This window comes from Entelurus aequoreus, linkage group LG02 (genome assembly GCF_033978785.1).
Source record: "Entelurus aequoreus isolate RoL-2023_Sb linkage group LG02, RoL_Eaeq_v1.1, whole genome shotgun sequence".
NCBI classification, from domain to species: Eukaryota; Metazoa; Chordata; class Actinopteri; order Syngnathiformes; family Syngnathidae; genus Entelurus; species Entelurus aequoreus.
In genome coordinates, this window is record NC_084732.1 from 92,790,351 (window position 1) to 92,810,910 (window position 20,560).

At 37.5% G+C, this 20,560-nt stretch overlaps 2 protein-coding genes across 3 annotated transcripts in view; one reads left to right on the forward strand and one right to left on the reverse strand.

Moving 5' to 3' along the window:
• The first annotated feature begins 3,593 nt into the window (after nucleotides 1-3,593).
• LOC133664961 (bifunctional purine biosynthesis protein ATIC-like) overlaps nucleotides 3,594-20,560 on the forward strand; it is a 36,462-nt gene continuing 19,495 nt past the window's right edge. The window contains exons 1-6 of one of the 2 annotated variants that reach the window (XM_062070052.1): nucleotides 3,594-3,770; nucleotides 3,929-4,055; nucleotides 7,298-7,441; nucleotides 17,333-17,421; nucleotides 17,509-17,660; nucleotides 19,031-19,187. In XM_062070052.1, coding sequence (XP_061926036.1) covers nucleotides 3,752-3,770; nucleotides 3,929-4,055; nucleotides 7,298-7,441; nucleotides 17,333-17,421; nucleotides 17,509-17,660; nucleotides 19,031-19,187 — 688 coding nt within the window. In that variant the 5' untranslated portion in view covers nucleotides 3,594-3,751. The remainder of the gene's footprint in view (nucleotides 3,771-3,928; nucleotides 4,056-7,297; nucleotides 7,442-17,332; nucleotides 17,422-17,508; nucleotides 17,661-19,030; nucleotides 19,188-20,560) is intronic. The other variant, XM_062070059.1, reaches the window with a different exon arrangement.
• Nucleotides 11,748-12,171, reverse strand: LOC133664956 (glutamate dehydrogenase, mitochondrial-like). The gene has a single exon (XM_062070039.1). The coding sequence runs from the start codon at nucleotides 12,155-12,157 to the stop codon at nucleotides 11,762-11,764; it is 396 nt and encodes a 131-aa protein (XP_061926023.1). The 5' UTR covers nucleotides 12,158-12,171; the 3' UTR covers nucleotides 11,748-11,761.

Genomic DNA, 20,560 nt, shown 5'->3' on the forward strand with positions numbered 1-20,560 from the left:
AGATTGCGTCATCAGCTGCAGCTGGCCTGTCACTTAACTAATGGACGCGGCGATCATTCACGTCTCAGCCGGCAAAATGATCACTTTTTACCAATAAACTTTATGGAAAAGGCCGTCACGTGATCAGCGCCTCGGGAAATGTTGAATATTTCAATGAAACCTTTCAAAAAAACAAAATAATGAACTCCCGACACAATTCAATCATTGACGACAAATGACAAAATATAGAAGAATAGGAATTAAAATCAAATACAAACAAAATAATGCACTCAAAACAATTCAATCAAATTTGACGAGAATGACAAAAACGTGTAATATGTATATAAAATAAAATATAATATGAAATTTGAAAAACAACAATAATGCACTCAATAAATTTTAATCATTGACAACAAATGACAAAATATAAAAGTAGAATATGTATATAAAATACAATGTAATATGAAATAAATCAATTACAAACAAAATACTGCACTTCCAATACAATTTAATCCTTGACGACAAATGACAAAACATAAAAGTATATTATGTATAAAAAATACAATATTTATATGAATTAAATTAAATACAAACAAAATAATGCACTCCTAACACAATTTAATCATTGACAACAAACTACAGCACATAAAATTGGTAATATGTATATAAAGTACAACATAATAGGAAATAAATCAAATACAAAAAAAATAATGCACTCAATACAATTTAATCATTGGCGACAAATTACAAAATATAAAAGTATAATATGTATATAAAATACAATATAATATTAATTAAATCAAATACAAACAAAATAATGCACTTCCAATACAATTGAATCATTGACAACAAATTACAAAAAAAGTATATGTATATAAAATACAAAACAAATTACAAAAAATCAAAATAATGCACTTCCAATATAATTACAAAATAAACAAGTATAATATGTATATAAAATACAATATAATATGAATTAAATTAAATACAAACAAAATAATGCACTCAATAAGATTTAATCTATGACAACAAATGACCAAATATAAAAGTATAATATGTATATAAAATACAATATAATATGAAATAAATCAAATACAAACAGAACCACGAAATACAAGTAAAAATAACAGAGACAAAAAGAGACTAAAATTACAACAAACTGTTTATTAAAACACATTAAAATGTATAAAAAAAAGACAATAAATGCTGCACTCAAACATAACTTTTATGAGTGTTTTTAGGCAACATAATAATATTAATACAAATGTGCTGTCTTTTCTAAATATGCCACATTTAATATTAGCCACAGTGAATGTGGAGGCAGGCATGGAATATTCATGTTTATTTTGCAGTCAACCTCCTTCAAAATAAATGTCATATGTGTGACATTGCAAAAACAAATGATTCACATTGTCTATATTAATATTACAAAAATACATTTCAATTTAAAGTATTTTTTTTGTGAGGATTTCAGAATTACATGAAAAAAATCTTTATTTTCCTATTTAATAAACTGTTGGAGAGAATGAACATCATTATTTTATTTTATCGTGAACTTCCACGTGGCTCAGCAAAGTAATCATCACACAATGACAACAATAATCATCGCTTTAAATTGGCAGCAAAACGTTTGTTTGGAAATAATAATAATAATAACTGTAAATAATATCATTAGAATTACGTGCAACTTAAGAGTTAAGACAGCAATCTAAACACTTTCATTGTAATTATGGACGTAACAAAGACTATTTAAATGAACTCTGTACTTATTAATCAGAGATATAAACGCCATCAAAGACACGCAAACATCAGCAAAGTCCACATTGCCCTCTGCTGGTGAAATGGAAGAAAGCACATCGTCCCTCAAAACATCTTCCAATTATCAAACATGCTTTTTTAATTATCGTCCATTTTCTAGCTTTTCATTCATTGAAATGCACTTTTTTCAGAAATGCAATAATATAAATACACTTCGAATGCACAAATGTGCAACAATAATAATATTACACAATGCATAAACAAATATTGACAGACTTTTTTCCTCTATTTCTACAAGTACTAAACTGAGAGTGCTTGTTTGTGCTATTTTACATTACAATAATGTAATACTGTATATTCTCTTACAGCATAAGTAATGCTTCCCTCTGGTGGTGAAAGTAAGGAAGTATTTTTAGTGAAGGTGGAGGAATTTCCCCCAAAATAAAACCCTCCTTTAATTATTTTATTTTATTTTATTTATTTTTTTCCTGAAGGAATCAATAAAGTACTATCTATATATCTATATAAGAATATAATGAAAAGGTTTGTATTATTATAGAACATACGTGGTGAATATACTTACATTTCTGGTATTAAAGTGTTGATAATGTTTCCATTCATTAACTAGTATAACAATCAAATCAATCAAAACTTGATGAATTAAATACATTTTAAGTCTCGTCTTAAGACCCACTTTTATTCTTTGGCTTTTAACACTATGTGAGTTGTGTGGTCTTCTGTCCTCTGTTGTCCTCTGTGGTTTTTTTGAATACATTTTGATTTCTATTTACTGTTTTAATTGGTTTTTCCTTTTAAAATCGTTTTTAATCATATTTATTTTTATATTGTTTTTATATTTATTTATTTTTTGTTTTTATTCAGTCATTGGTGGAGCTAAGGATAATATTTGAATATTGTTTTTAATCTTGTTTTTAATCTTGTTGTGCAGCACTTTGGAAACATTTGTGTTGTTTAAATGTGCTATATAAATAAAGTGGATTGGATTGGATTAAATCATGAATTTATCTTATTACACTTCCAAAGAGACAAAACATTTTTGCAATAAGTAGTAGTTTTTTTTTCATGTTTTACCTAGCATATGCTAACATTAGCCCTGTTATGACGTCGTAAGTGACTGTAAAGTGTGCATCTTTTGTACTACATGTTGTAGATGTTTATGTTTTAGCTAGTGTAACCATTTTTATGGACTTGCCTCTTTGTGATGTTAAGTTCCTGTTATAAGCTGTCATACAGTATATGCTTTGAGCTCTTATTTTGAAGGCACAAAGAGCGGAAGTGGTGACACATTGTGGTGGAGCGGAGTTTTGAACCACTTCCGCTCTCCGCGCCTTCTAAAATAAGAGCTAACCCTAACCCTAAAGTATTTTTTTTCCACTGAATTTGAATTACCTTGTTTGTGTAACCGAGGGTTCATATATGTCGCCTATACTGTATAAAACTACAAAATAACACAAACACGGAGGCTCCAGTCCTACACGAGGACCACTTTTTGGTTCGTTTGTTTTCAAAAACTCCGCTCCACCACAACGTATCACCACTTCCGCTCTTAGCGACTTCAAAATAAGAGCTCAAGGCATATACTGTATAACAGGAACTTAACATCACAAAGAGGCAAGTCCATAAAAATAGGTTACATTTGTAATGTATGAGTACTTTTTACTGTTACTTGAGTCGTTTTTATTCTAAATAAAGTACTCTTACCTGAGTATAATGTAGTCACCTCTAGTAGTATATTTAAAAGTATTTACGCTAGCGATCTTTTTACTTCCGTTCACGTGATCAATCTAAGCACTTCCTGAATGTAACTATGACGTAGGGGTACGCTTGTGTGACAGTTTGTGGGCGGGTCGACACCGCCGGGCGGGGCTTAGCGAGCACATGACGAAGAAGCGTTGAAAAGTGGAAGATTTGAGTTAGTTTGTGACAATTCTCTCCCTGCTCGCTCCTCTAATCTTCTACTTTACCTCTCCAAGTCGACATTGTTGCTGCCAACATGGCCTCTGCAGAACTCGGTGAGTTTCATTCAAGACCAACTTATGTGGTAGCCACGTGACGTTGGCGGGGGCTAACTCTTTAGCTAGCATGATTAGCATCGTGGTGCTTTTTTTATACACCAGCTGGACTTCCGCAAAAAAAAAGTGAAAGTGATGTTTTTTTGCGTCCTTTGCAGCTCTGCTCAGCGTGTCAGACAAAAGTGGGCTGCTGGAGTTTGCCCGAAAGCTGCTGGGCGTTGGTTTGAGTCTCGTAGCTTCAGGAGGGACCGCCAAAGTTCTGCGTGATGCTGGACTGGCTGTCAGGTACGTCACAATGTAGACATATACATCTATATTGTGTGTGTGTACATCTATATTGTGTGTATACATGTATATGTACATCTATATTGTGTTACGTCACAATGTAGACATATACATCTATATTGTGTGTGTGTACATCCATATTGTGTGTATACATGTATATGTACATCTATATTGTGTAACGTCACAATGTAGACATATACATCTATATTGTGTGTGTGTACATCTATATTGTGTGTATACATGTGTATATGTACATCTATATTGTGGTACGTCACAATGTAGACATATACATCTATATTGTGTGTGTGTACATCTATATTGTGTGTATACATGTATATGTACATCTATATTGTGGTACGTCACAATGTAGACATATACATCTATATTGTGTGTGTGTACATCTATATTGTGTGTATACATGTGTATATGTACATCTATATTATGTGACGTCACAATGTAGACATATACATCTATATTGTGTGTATACATCCATATTGTGTGTATACATGTATATGTACATCTATATTGTGTTACGTCACAATGTAGACATATACATCTATATTGTGTGCATACATCTATATTGTGTGTATACATGTATATGTACATCTATATTGTGTTACGTCACAATGTAGACATATACATCTATAGTGTGTGTGTACATCTATATTGTGTGTATACATGTATATGTACATCTATATTGTGTGATGTCACAATGTAGACATATACATCTATATTGTGTGTATACATCCATATTGTGTGTATACATGTATATGTACATCTATATTGTGTTACGTCACAATGTAGACATATACATCTATATTGTGTGCATACATCTATATTGTGTGTATACATGTATATGTACATCTATATTGTTACGTCACAATGTAGACATATACATCTATAGTGTGTGTGTACATCTATATTGTGTGTATACATGTATATGTACATCTGTATTGTGTTACGTCACAATGTAGACATATACATCTATATTGTGTGTGTGTACATCTATATTGTGTGTATACATGTATGTGTACATCTATATTGTGTGTGTATACATCCATATTGTGTGTATACATGTATATGTACATCTATATTGTGTTACGTCACAATGTAGACATATACATCTATATTGTGTGCATACATCTATATTGTGTGTATACATGTGTATATGTATATTGTGCGTATACATGGATACGTACATGTATATTGTGCGTATACATGGATACGTACATGTATATTGTGTGTACACATGGATACGTACATGTATGTTGTGCGTGTACACATGGATACGTACATGTATGTTGTGTGTATACATGGATCAGTGTTTCCCATAAACTGCCAAGATACCTGTGGTGGTGGGGGCGTGGCTATGGGCGTGGTCACCATGACATCATCGATTAATTTGCATAATTTATTACAATGATATGATTTTCTCTAATAAGGCTCAAAAAATGTATACTTACTAATTAATAACAGTTTTGTTTTAAACGTCCATCCATCCATTTTACAATATAATTACAACACTTTATGTACATATTTATATACAGATTTGAACAATAAGTTATTCACTGAAATATATTTATTAATTGTGGTTCTTACAAAAAATATATCTTATAAAATATAAAAGCTAAAATGTCTCTTAAAGCTCTGCCCCTTTTAATTAGTGCATACTAAATAATTTAACTTTAGCCTACTACTACAACCATATTATTTACCAGCAACATAAAGTGAAACAGAGGCAGAGGTGTCCTGCCACAGTCAGTAACAAATAAACAGAAAACAGTAGTGGTCAAATACAAATAAGGCAACAAGAGAAGTATCCTACACTTCTCTTTTGTAAAGTAAATGTGAACAGCCTATATGGGCATCTACATCAACTATATGATTTGCCTGAGAAGCTGGACAGGACAAAAAAATAAAATACTTTTTTTTTTTATTATTTGTGGCGGACGTAATTCTTTCGTGGCGGGCCGCCACAAATAAATGAATGTGTGGGAAACACTGTGGATACGTACATGTATGTTGTGTGTGTATACATGGATATGTACATGTGTGTATACATGGATGCGTACATGTATATTGTGTGTATACATGTATATGGGGCGGCATAGCTCGGTTGGTAGAGTGGCCGTGCCAGCAACTTGAGGGTTCCAGGTTCAATCCCCGCTTTTGCCATCCTAGTCACTGCCGTTGTGTCCTTGGGCAAAACACTTTACCCACCTGCTCCCAGTGCCACCCACACTGCTTTAAATGTAACTTAGATATTGGGTTTCACTATGTAAAAGCGCTTTGAGTCACTAGAGAAAAGCGCTATATAATTATAATTCACTTCACTTCATGTACATGTATATTGTGTGTGTACATGTATATGTATGTTGTGTGTGTGTGTGTACATGTATGTTGTGTGTGTGTGTGTACATGTATATGTATGTTGTGTGTTTACATTTATAAGTTTTTCAACTTGTTTAAGTCGGGGTCCACGTAAATCAATTCATGGTAGATGTCTTAAACAGCGGGAGGCAGAGTGCAGGTAAAAAGGTGTCTAATGCTTAAACCAAAAATAAACAAAAGGTGAGTGCCCCTAAGAAAAGGCATTGGAGCTTAGAGAAGGCTATGCAGAACAAAACTAAAACTGAACTGGCTACAAAGTAAAGCAAAAACAGAATGCTGGACGACAGCAAAGACTTACTGTGGAGCAAAGACGGCGTCCACAAAGTACATCCGAACATGACATGACAATCAACAATGTCTCCACAAAGAAGGATAAAAACAACTGAAATATTCTTGATTGCTAAAACAAAGTAGATGCGGGAAATATCGCTCAAAGGAAGACATGAAACTGCTACAGGAAAATACCAAAATAGGAGCGCAAGACAAGAAGAAAAACACGACACACAGGAAAACAACAATAAAGTCCAAATAAGTCAGGGTGTGATGTGACAGGTGGTGACAGTACACCTACCGGTACTTTGAGACAAGAGCTATATTGATGCATGCTTGGTTATGCTTCAAAGTCATATCCAACAATTGCGACGACGACTTTTTGCTGTCAACTGAGTTTATTTTTTGATTGATTTCTGCTGGTGGTGTGCCTCCGCATTTTGTCAACGCAAAAAATGTGCCTTGGCTCAAAAAAGGTTGAAAAACACTGATGAATTGTGTGTGTGTGTGTGTGTGTGTGTGTGTATATATATATATATATTATATTGTTTGACTTCCTGCACCATGGTGTGTTTTGTCAGAGACGTGTCGGAGCTGACCGGACACCCAGAGATGCTGGGGGGCCGCGTGAAGACGCTCCATCCCGCCGTCCATGGAGGCATCCTGGCCAGGAAGACCTCCGGTGACACCGCAGACATGAGCAAGCTGGGCTACAACCTGGTCAGGTGAGAGCACAGTCACCCTTGACGTCCTCCGCTTGGAACCTGCTAAAGCAGGCGTGTCCAGGTGCGGCCCGCAGCTTTTTTTATTTTTTTTTTTTCAATCAGCCCCAAAAATAGAATTTTTAAAAAGGAAAAAAGGGGATTAAAAAAGCAAACGGATGAAATGCAACGAGAAAAAGTTGCCATGTTGACTCTAATAACACAATAACTCTTTAAAGCAGCTGTGTGTGTATATATATATATATATATATATATATATATATATATATATATATATATATATATATATATATATATATATATATATATATATATATATATATATATATATATATATATATATATATACACACACACACACAGTGGGGCAAAAAAGTATTTAGTCAGCCACCCATTGACAATCATGGGTGGCTGACTAAATACTTTTTTGCCCCACTGTATATATATATATATATATATATATATATATATATATATATATATATATATATATATATATATATATATATATATATATATATATATATATATATATGTATTAAAATATGGTACGCCTTTTATTGTCAATTCTCACCATGTAAAAGACATACAAGAATGGAAATTGTGCGTAATCCCGCTAAGAGCAGATATACATTACGGGGAGACAAGACGGGACCGCCGAGGGTCGCCACATTACGGCGCCCCTTAAAAAGGTAAGAAAATGGTCAAATTTGGAGAAAGAGTAGGAGTGGGGTGAGAAAAAAATATTCCGTCTAAGGTTGGACTCCCTAGAGCAGGGGTGTCAAAGTCAAGGCCCGTGGGTCAGATCCGGCCCGTGAATTAATTTTCTATGGCCCCCCCGGGATGATATTTGATTAGTATTAGAAGCGGCCCGCAGGCCACAGCCGCTTGCTGCTGTTTTGCACGCACCAATACTCCTATCAGTGTTGGCGCTAGGAATTTTCAAAATGGGGCCCCAGGTCATAAAAATGGGGTCCCACAGTACATTTTCGGGGTGCCACTTTTTTTGTAAGCGTTTTGAAAACTAATGACAAATGTATGCATTATCCTGTTATACCTCATATTCTATATAGTGTTTTGGAAAAAAGGTTGTCATAAACGTGACTTAATTCATTAAACAAAAAATACAAAAGAAAACCATTTTTTATGCATATGTACATTCATTCAGTTTCTTCTTCCCTTCATGGATCTAAACTTTACCGCTACCTGTAGTTTTTTCTATATTTTTATTGTAATATTTTCAGAATGTGTTTGTTCTATTTTTGACCAAAGTAAGACAAAGAAAACAATCTGAAGTTGTCTTTGTTTTGTAGTTTTAATGCCATGATTTTGATCATCCGGCCCGCATGTGCACACATTTTCTTCCATGCAGCCCCTGTGCTAGAATGAGTTTGACACCCCTGCCCTAGAGTGATATCCAGACAGAGACTAAGAGAAAAAAAACCTCATAGCCATAGCACACACAAACCTACCACATAGAGTCCACAGAACTTGCACAGAGGGGAGGGAGTGAGGGGCCACGAAGGCCAGCCGCTGCTGTAAGTGCCGCCCTGTCCATATATATATTATTTATTCCATCCATCCATTTTCTACCGCTTGTCCCTTTTTGGGGTCGCGGGGGGGTGCTGGAGCCTATCTCAGCTGCATCCGGGCAGAAGGCGGCGTACACCCTGGACAAGTCGCCACCTCATCACAGGGCCAACACAGATAGACAGTTAACAAGTTAAAGGTGTTTAATGATAATACAAGCATGTTTAACATTCCTTTCTTTCATGAAGACAAGAATATAAGTTGATTGTGATGACTTGCATTGATTGGAATCAGACAGTAGTGATGATGACCTCCACATTTTCAAATGGAGTAGAAAAAAAAAGGCCTCCTTTCTGTCCAACACCACATGAAAGTTTGTCCAGCTTCCATACTCCTTTTTATACACTTTACAAGAAATACACTCTGTAGCTTGCTGAGAGTCTTATTTTTATTGTGAAGACAGGAACTATGCGGTCAGGCTTTTGACAGCAAGTATGGTGCGAGAGTCTGTTGAAATAATAAGTGTTTCTCGCCTTCCTGTCGGTCGTTTTTTCTTAATAATGATCTGGCAGCAGCCAGCGTCATCTCACAAGACCCTCGGGTGCCCTGATTGTCAATCAAGTGATCAAAGTCACGTCTTGGTGAAGATTTATTTATGATCGGCAATTTTGAGGACTATTTTTTTTTAATGCCTGGCTGGCGATCGACATAATGGGCACCCCTGACATAAAAAATATGTTTATTTTTGCGAAAGGGCATTAAACAAACATCATATTTAAAAAGTAAATACTTGTAATCGATGGATAGATCTGAAGTTGATCTGGAGATTTAAATGTTGAAAGATAAAAAATGTATGATTAATTTTAAAACTTTTATGAGTGGATCCCCAAGATTTTTAGGGGGATTAAAAAAATTTTCAAAATATAATATCGTTATGAATTATTGACCTATGTAAGGCTTAATTACTTAACATCAAATATTCCCACTTTTGCATAGTTTGTGTTTTAGCCATACAAAATTGGGTTTTCTTTAACAAAAAAGGCATAAAACAAAACAAATATGTTTTAAACTTTATATCGACCGACCTGAAATGAATCTTGAGATTTAAGTGTTGGCAAAATAAAGTATATATCTATATATGACGTTTTTTTTTTGTTTTTTTTGTTTTTTCCCCCAAAAAAAGAAAGGAATAAAATACAAATAAAAGGTAATTTACTTCATTTCAAGACGAGGAAGTGGACGGTTAAAACAGGATACAGTATATGGGGGGCTGGTAGAGCAAAGGCACCAACCAGGTCCGCTTCCTTTGCCGGCAGGAGGAAAAAATTAAAAATAAAAAGCTGCGTAGTGTAACTCAAAAAAAAAAAATTAAAATAATGATTTTTTTAAATTTTTTTATGACAAAATGATAAGTTCCTTTTAATCTTTAAGGCAGGGGTCACCAACATTTTTGAAACCAAGAGCTACTTCTTGGGTAGTGATTAATGCGAAGGGCTACCAGTTTGATACACACTTAAATAAATTGCCAGAAATAGCCAATTTGCTCAATTTACCTTTAACTCTATGTTATTATTAATAATTAATGATATTTACACTTAATTGAACGGTTTAAAAGAGGAGAAAACACGAAAACAATGACAATTAAATTTTGAAACATAGTTTATCTTCAATTTCGACTCTTTAAAATTCAAAATTCAACCGAAAAAAAAGAAGAGAAAAACTTAAAAAAAGAATTTATGGAACATCATTAGTAATTTTTCCTGGTTAAGATTAATTTTAGAATTTTGATGACTAAATAGGTTAAAATCCAATCTACACTTTGTTAGAATATATAACAAATTGGACCAAGCTATATTTCTAACAAAGACAAATCATTATTCTTCTAGATTTTCCAGAACAAAAAATTTAAAAGAAATTCAAAAGACTTTGAAATAAGATTTACATTTGATTCTACAGATTTTCTAGATTTGCCAGAATAATTTTTTTGAATTTTAATCATAAGTTTGAAGAAATATTTCACAAATATTCTTCGTCAATAAAAACAGAAGCTAAAATGAAGAATTAAATTAAAATGTATGTATTATTCTTTACAATAAAAAAAATAAATTTACTTGAACATTGATTTAAATTGTCAGGAAAGAAGAAGAAGGAATTTAAAAGGTAAAAAGGTATATGTGTTTAAAAATCCTAAAATCCTTTTTAAGGTTGTATTTTTTCTCTAAAATTGTCTTTCTGAAAGTTATAAGAAGCAAAGTAAAAAAGATAATGAATTTATTTAAACAAGTGAAGACCAAGTCTTTAAAATATTTTCTTGGATTTTCAAATTCTATTTGAGTCTTTTCTCTCTTAGAATTAAAAATGTTGGGCAAAGCGAGACCAGCTTGCTAGTAAATAAATAACATTTAAAAAATAGAGGCAGCTCACTGGTAAGTGCTGCTATTTGAGCTATTTTTAGAACAGGCCGGCGGGCTACTCATCTGGTCCTTACGGGCTACCTGGTGCCCGCGGGCACCACGTTGGTGACCCCTGCTTTAAGGCATCTGCAGTGTTGTGGGCTCAAAACCACACACTCACAAAAAAACATCAAAATAGGACATGACGGACATGTTTGTTCGAACTTGCTGTTTCTACGCGGGAAACAAAGAAGGTTTATTACAAGGCGAGGAGGCAGCGTCTACTTTGTTTTTTTTTTCCAAGCGATATAAGCAAAGAGCAGCAGGGCTGCAGACGCTGTGATATGTTGTGGAGGCTTTGGAGGGGGCAGACGACTATGAGGAAGTTAAGTAAGCGTGCTTATGTGAAGGTGAGCCCGGCCTCGTTGTAGACCTTGAAAACCTTCTCGATGGCGTTGACGTAGGCGGCCGTCCGCAGGTCCAGGTCCAGGTTGTACTTGGCGGCCGTGCGCATGATTTGCCTGGCAGATCTCTCCATGGTGTAGGCCAGACCAGAGTGAACGATGTCCTTCTCAGAGGCACCAGCGACCCTGGCCTGGAAGTCGGCGGTGGGCACGACGGGGATGGGTCCTCCCTGCTTGCCGAACTTCCTCTCCAGACTCTCCTGCATGGACATGAGCAGGTGGTAGTTGGAGTCTCGCTCATATTTGAAGGTCAGGCGTCCGTAGCTGACGTGGTTGAGATTCTTCAGCCACTCGAAATAAGACACCGTCACGCCGCCGGCGTTGAGGTACATGTCCGGGATGACCATGACTTATGTACTTATATATGACGTATTTTTAACATCTTTATGACGGAGTTCTTCTGGGTCCCCAGGACCAAACTTGAGCTCTAAAGGTTTAAAACATTTTTTTTTAACTATTGTATTCCATCCATCCACTCCCTAGCACTTGTCCCTTTCGGGGTTGCATTGTTAGTTTTGCGTTAATTTATCAGTAGATAAAGTTAGTACACCCCTGCACTAAAGTAGATCTGAAAGGGTTAGACAACCTTTGAAAGTGAGCAGGAAGCACGAGGGTTTGATGGTTAGACAACTTTTGAAAGTGTGAGCAGGAAGCACGAGGGTTTGATGGTTAGACAACTTTTGAAAGTGTGAGCAGGAAGCACGAGGGTTTGATGATTGCTTCCACGAGGCGGTCTTGTGACTCTGCGTTGTGTTCACTCAATAAATGAGTGATCACGTCAGTCTGCACCAGACTTCAATCAAGGAGAAGTAAAACTGAGAGCTTATTGATCGACCAACATGCAAACTTAGTAACGGTGGCACCACGTCAAACTTTTTAAAGTCGACTAGCCACTGATGTTCATTTTATTCCTTGCAACAAAGTTACTCACCGACACGTCACACAACAGCAAGGATGACACTAACAAGCTTTAACGTGAACTTAACAAGTGATGTAACAATAACAGCCGTAAAAATATCCACGGTTATATCATCATTTTAAATTAAAATGATGTAATGACTGCACTTCGATAAAATCACAGACTTACAGGCACCACCAGCTCGCTAGCTTAAATGCTAACACGAAAACAAAATACATTAACGTCTTTCTCCAATCAGAATCATACCACAATCTAAAACGATATAAACACATCACTGTCAGAGCAACTAAGGCTAGGTTCACACTGCTTTTCTTTTTAGTGGCTCTTCACTTTACAAAAAACATGTGATTTATTTTATTTTTTTAACTAAAATAAAAAAAAAAACTGATATTACATATTTTTTTTATGGTTACATCCCTAACTTTACATTTTACTTGAACTTCCAGCAAGTGTGTGTTCGTTGTGTGCCGCTAATGCTCGTGCTGCCTTCCACTCGCAATGTGTCAACTTCTCTTTTACCGTCTCGAGGTCTTTGAAGCATACACGCCAGGGGCCGTACTTATCAAGCTTCTTAGAATTACTCCTAAGAAGTCTGCTAAGAGTTGACTTAAGAGTAAATAAATTCTTTGCTGAAAGCTGCACTTAAAAGTTAGTTATCAAGCGTCTTACTCACACTTTCAGCGAAGTGTAGGACTGAATCTTAAGTGTCACACTCAGAGCTGAATTACGACATTACTATGTGCCGTAAACGGAATTTTAGGTGACGTCATTTCTGTGTCCGTAGAAATGACCAATCACGGAAAGGAATGCGTTGTCTAAGAATAAAGAAATATCTTGGAAATATTTAAGTGGACAATGGGAGTGTATATTTTGACAATAAACTACAAAATAATACAAAACAAACTAGTCCCCGCCGGCACTCACGCTACCGCTCCCTCTCTTCTCTCGCCCACACACTCACTGACGTCACTCACCTCACGGCCACACACATACGCTACTGTCATAACATTTTCTTTCCAATTCATTAATTAGGCAACTAATTTGAAACTGGTGTGGGTGGCTCTATATATACTAGCCCACTGCAGACACATGCAGAAATCAACAAGGAATCGAAAAGTATTAAATCTGTGACAAAAATAATATCCGCTCTGTCTAAACGATACCGTTTGATCAGCTGCTCGTCATCAAAAAAACAAAAAACATTGTTCCGTTCCCTGAACGTTCGCGCACGTCTCTCTCGCCTCAGTGCCATCCCCTGCTGGCAACTCCTAACCACTTAAGACACCTCTGAAGGTCTCTTAAATATCGTGGAGAGTAGGAGTGATTCTTAGACTTAAGAACGTTGATAAAAAGCTTTTATTCTTAAGTTTGAGAGTAGGACTAAATTTCGCAAATTCTCAGGACTTAAGTGTAAAATGGCACTCTAAGAAGCTTGATAAGTACGGCCCCAGGCTTTTATTTTGGCGGAATGTCAGAGCGAAGGCGCAGCAATTTAGCATTGCCGAGTGAAGCGCAGGACAGGAAGTACGACACGTAAACGCAATCATTGTTACTTAAAAGCACACAAATGTGGGAAAAAGGCAAATCCAAGTAAGTTTAAACATGATCTTCTTCCGTGTCTTTAATGATCCCACATTCCAACTGGTTCACGCAAAAGTGTGCCATTTCCCAAGGACCTGTGAGGGTCTAGTTTCTGCCTGAACTGCACACATTCTGAATGTTGGACACTCCCAATTGTCATGTTCAAACACCGAACTATCTATTACACAAGACAAGAAGAAGGAATCAGACAGAGTTGAATTTTGCTCATGAGGAGAGACGTATTGGGCTGTACACTCAGTTACAGTTTCACCCTACGCTCTAAGGTACAGTCCCATGTGCTCCTCTATTTATTCGGGAGGTCCCTAGTTAACATCACTGAGGCTGCTTCTGAAGGGAGGGGTAATGCAAGCAGCCCCAGTAGACACAATACATGATTATTCAGAATAGAAATGTGCTAACACTCATGATGTCGCCCTGTCTCTGCTTTATCTGCGTTGAGGTACTCGATGTCCGTCCTCGGCTGTCAGCAGGCAGGGTCTGGAAACAAACTGCTGACACGAGACAACTCGCAATGGAAGATTACAAGTTGTGCCTTTGCACAGATCGAAAAGTACAACTTCAGCACAATTGATAATACTATAGCAACGGCCTTTAAGGATAAGAGTTGTGTGATAACTTATACATCATTATTCTAACAAATTATTCCAACTGGTTCACGCAAAAGTGCGCCATTTCCCAAGGACCTGTGAGTGTCTAGTTTCTGCCTGAACTGCACACATTCTGAGTGTTGGACACTCCCAATTGCAAATGAACCCCAGGGTGTCGTCTTCTCCCACGTCACTAAAGAAGATGCTCATCAAACCTCCTGATCAGTGACCAGTCCACGTATAAAAATTAAAATCTTCAAGTCGATTAGTCGTGCTAACCCTAATAGGGATGGTCACGGTACCAAATCCGGTTCTTTTTTGGCACTGACCAAATCCCAACGATTCACATAAAATCCAACGGTGCCATATCACGGTACCTGGGTTGCGGGTGACGTCACTGCAGCAGCACTGAGAGCGGACTCAGGCAAACTACCTCTAGGTAGAGTTGCATTTTTCAATACCAACAAAGCACTTGACTCAAATCATTCTCCAAAAATGTGATAGCTTGATGCTAATATACATTGGCTTTGCTATTGACACGCTACTGATTAGCGTTAGCAATTTTACCTCCAATATTGGTAATGAAAACCACAACTGTGGTTGCCTAATAAGAACAATACTTATACGTATACTTATATACTTATACGTATGTGGTCTCTGTACCGAAGATGTCGTTGTGGCTTGTACAGCCCTTTGAGACACTTGTGATTTAGGGCTATATAAATAAACATTGATTGATTGATTGAATACTTACAGTATTTACACTCTTTAGGGGACAACAAAAGGCTAGACATCAAAGACTGAACTGACTAGCCAGCACACCTCAAACTGTACACTAGAGATCGACCGATATGGTTTTTCCAGGTCCGATACTGATACCAGTCATTAGTAGTCAAGGAGGCCGATAAGTGATATTTGAAGGTGATATTAAGTAGCAGTAAAAGTTAGTAAACATGAATATTATATATCAGTAAACATCTGGACAAGGCTTTAAGTTGTTTTTTAACATTATTTTTAGGAAAAGTGGGACCAGTAGTGACATAATGTTTGATGTTGTGTTTTATTAGGTGTGTCTAAGAGGAGCATCAGCATTTTATTTCTAAATATCAAACATCTGCTGGGAAAATGGGTCAAAATATGACATTTCTCTACATCACAATAACTCATCTACTCCATTGTATACACTTTTATAACACTTTATGGATTTAATACATTGTAAGGTTTCCTCCTGAAATATTGTCAACATTGACATAAAAACTATTCTGGGCTCCTTCACGTAGATTATAGTTGAGACATTTTTCAAGATGGCCGACATCATTTCTTCCTGGATGTTACAGAAAGTATGAGAATGTGTAAGCTGCTGCCTGCTCTTCTTTGCTTGTATATTCATCTCCTATTTGTCAAAGATATTTATGCAAAGTTTGCATTTTTAACAGAGAAATCTTTTGTCTTCATATCCATCCATCTCTGTAACGTTATTTGATTGATCATGAAACTCGTGGCGCTCCTTTTAATGAGCCCACACCGGGAGTGTTGCGAACAAAGGCTTGATCGTTGCACTAGCGAAAACAATCACAATGGTACCTGTAGGATGGCGGATAAGAAGGACAAAAACTGGATTACCCGGCAAATAAAGGACCGTTTGAAAAGTTCAGCAGAAGAGATATATTGTGTATAAGCGACCTAAACAAAGTGTTAAGCAGTGGTTATTACTATCTACTTCACTAATTAAACATACTAATTACTGCATCATAAGTGTGTACATTGTATCTAATGATGTAGTTCTGTTGTAGTTGAGGAAAAATAAAAGCTGGTCCCAATAAAAAAAGAGACCGATATGTATATCGTCACCAATAATCGGTCGATCTCTACTGTACATTACTGTCATCTGACTGGCAACCGTAAATGAGACTCCGACATGTGATAATAAAACAAGATATAACAACTGGACAGCAGTTATTATCAAAAACAATATTTTTTAACACACACAAAAGTACTGAAAATTGGTACTGTATCGGTACATGTAGGGATGGGATCTGAGCCCAGGATGTCGTTTTGGCTTGTGCAGCCCTTTGAGACACTTGTGATTAAGGGCTATATAAATAAACTTTGATTGATTGATACAACAGGAAGTGATGTCACATTATTAGAAACACTCTAAAACCTTATTTAAACACTCAAAAAAGTAGTAATATTTAATGTTTTAAGGTGTTTTAAGTGTATTTGTTTTTTAATAAAACTTTCTGTCTACATTAGTACTTTTTGAGCACGTTCAACGTTACTGTGATAATTTTAGTCTCAATAATGGAGATATGAAATATTCATATTACTTTAATAGTTTAGTCCTAGTAGTTTTGTGTTGGTAAGAACATTATTTTATGCTGCCTGCTTCTCTTCAGGGTGGTCGTGTGCAACCTCTACCCTTTTGTCAAGACCGTCTCCAACCCAGATGTGCAAGTGGAAGATGCCGTGGAGCAGATTGACATCGGTGAGCTGTGACGATACACAACACCATGTCTGATATCGCCCCATTCAAATTCATGACGTTTTCACTTGTATTTTTGTATTTACCAAGGTGGTGTAACTTTGCTGAGGGCTGCAGCTAAGAATCACGCACGTGTCACGGTGGTGTGTGACCCCGCTGATTATTCCCTGGTCACCAAGGAGATGGAGTCCTCAGGAGACCAGGATACCAGCCTGGACACACGCAGGACTCTGGCTCTCAAAGTGAGAAATATTGTTGTTTTTTTAATCCCATTTCTTTACCGCTGGTCCTCATTTGGGTCTCCATCTGACTTTTAAGAGGTGAGGTACAGGGTTGTCATTCATTCATTCATTCACCATACCAGTATTGTAGTAGTCCAGATACTTGGTACTTTGAACACTATTTAATAAATCAATAAACACATAAAAATTCAATGATTTGCTGCGTTTACAAACAACTACAATTACGTACAAAGCGAACTATAACCTGCTTGCTAAAAATGAACAACAAAAATGTAATTTATGCACGTGCAACGCTTGATCTTTGTTATTTATTGACAAACTGGACAAATTGAGAACAGGAAGTGAACAAACGTGTCAGTAATTGCTATGAAGTGGAAAAGAGGTAGGATTAAATAAGCTCTGCTTCTTCCTACTCCTTTTTCGGACATGTTGTAATGAGAAACTGGACATATGTGTTGTGTCATATTGCAAATGTATGCATGTTGTAAATGTACCTGTACTATAAACCGGGGTTCTAAACCTCTAAATCAGTGTTGCCAACTCCTCAGCCCGGAAAGTAGCTATTGGCGGTGACCTCATCACCTCATTTGCATAATTGATGGAACTGCACACTGTAGCAGAGATACAAAAATGAGTTTAAAAGAATTATGATTATGATTAAATCTACATATTTACAGGCTGATTAGGGGGGGAAAAAGAACTAACCAAATTTATTGCATAAAAGGAACTGATGGTAAAACACATTTACATACAATTATGTTGTGCTGAAATAAATCAACTAAATTAATAATACATGTTTTTAAATGAACCGTCAATAAAATCAAAGTGGAAATAAAAATACAGCTTCACTACTTTAGTCGTAACTTTTGCGCTTAAAGGAACCTTTCTATGAATTTAGCTTGAGGTTGACATTACTGCCACAGGTGGTGGGAAAGTGTATTACAACTGGCCCATACGGACCACAGCTGAGAAACACATATTTTTTTGCGGCCCTCGCAGCCCAACAATGGGCCCTATGGTTAAGAAGCGCTGCCATAAACCATATTCCACATATGCAGACAGTCCTGAAATGGATTCATACGTGGAACTTATTTGATTAACTCTAGTATGACCTGTTAATTATCATGTTATGTAACTCAATTATCCAGTTCTTCTTCTTTTTGACGATGTTGACATAAACAAAGATGGCCGCTGCTCAGGTTCTCCTTTATGTTGTTTGCATGGGTCTGATTGGTTAAAGACAAAGTCCGATTGTTTGACCTTTGACCCCATGTGACCATCACTTGTTGTGTTTACTTGCAGAAATGAGCATCAAGTTCAACTTTCATTGCTGTCATACAAGAATAATTGTTCTGACTGTGGTTGTTTAGGCTTTCACCCACACAGCCCAGTACGACCAGGCCATAGCGCACTACTTCCGTGGTCAGTACGGCCGAGGCCTTGTACAGCTGCCCCTGCGCTACGGCATGAACCCTCACCAAGCACCAGCCCAGATCTACACTCTGGGCTCCGGACTCCCTCTTACAGGTGCTTGCTCACTTCACACAGGACTGCAATCTACTTGTGGTGGGGGGGAGGGGGGTGGTTGTAGGTCTGGATCATGTCAGGATTGTTGCTCCCACAGCAAACATTGCGTCTGCTGTGACCCCTGGTACGTAACGCTCAACTCTTTGGAGGACTTTGCACTCGTCTACCAACGAATCAAGTCTAGTGTGCTCCGCCCACGTCGTCGAGGGTGGTCCGCCCACGTCTTTTAGGGTGGACCATTTAGAGCACATATGTCAGAGTCAAGGCCCGCGGGCCATATCCGGCCCGCGAGAAGGTTTTTTACGGCCCTTGGGATGATCTTGATTTATTATTAGAACCGGCCCGCAGACCGCAGATCTTTTTTTTTTTTTTTTTTTTTTTTTTTTTTTTTTTTTTTTTTTTTTTTAGACCGCAGATCTTTTACACCCACCAAGCGGATGCCGGTCCAAGGTTCCGAAAGGGGGCGAGCGGCCCGCCGGGACGCGCCTGCCGGCCGAAGGGCTGCAGCCCGGCCGTCAGTCGCGGAGCCCGCCGTGCCACGCGCGCCAAGGGGGCGGGCCGAAACCCGGCCCCGAGGCCCTGAGACTTCTGCTTTGTTTCCCCAAACCGCGCGTCACCGCCGGGCCCGCACCACCGTCGGGCTGCAGCCCGAGCGTCGGTGGCGGAACCCGTCATGTGCCGCGCGCGCCAAGCGGAGCGGGGGGGTCAAGCGGGCCGAAACCCGCAGGCCACCCCCTCACCACGAGGCCCTGAGACTTCTGCGTTTGACCCCTACGCGCGGCCCGTCGGGACGCGCCCGCCGTCAAGCCACGAGGGCCAGCCGTCGGGTCGCGGAGCCCGCCGTGCCACGCGCGCCAAGGGGCGGGCCGAAACCAGCGGGGGGTTTCGGGCACCCAACTCGCCTCCCTCCCACGGAGGGAGGAGGGGGGTTTAATGTGAACATTACTGTGCAATCACATATTTAGAGTTTTTACTCAATTCAAGTTTAAAAGTTAAAGTTTAATATTTGTTTTCACTGCATGTTACTTCTCCTTAAACAAAGTGTTGTTTTTGATTTATAGATTTTTGCACTTTATTTTATTGTATTTCAATTTAATTATATTTTAAAAATATTTCAGTTGAGTGGATGATAGAAAATTGCTATTATTGTTTTTTTCTTTGAAGTAAATTTAGCCCACTTTTGCTAAAATAGAAAATATAGGCTACTGATGGTGCCTTGAATTAGGGATGCAAATTATCGATTATTTCATTAATTGATAGTTGATAACCTTATCGATCGATCATCGATTAGTTGATAAAGCGGCGTTTTCCCCCCATCTGAGATTTCCCCTCAATAAGGTACAAAATCAAAATCAAAATTTTGCTGGTATAAA

Coding starts and splice junctions, on each gene's coding strand:
- LOC133664956 (XM_062070039.1), bottom strand. CDS start 12,157: ATGTACCTCAACGCCGGCGGCGTGACGGTGTCTTATTTCGAGTGGCTG.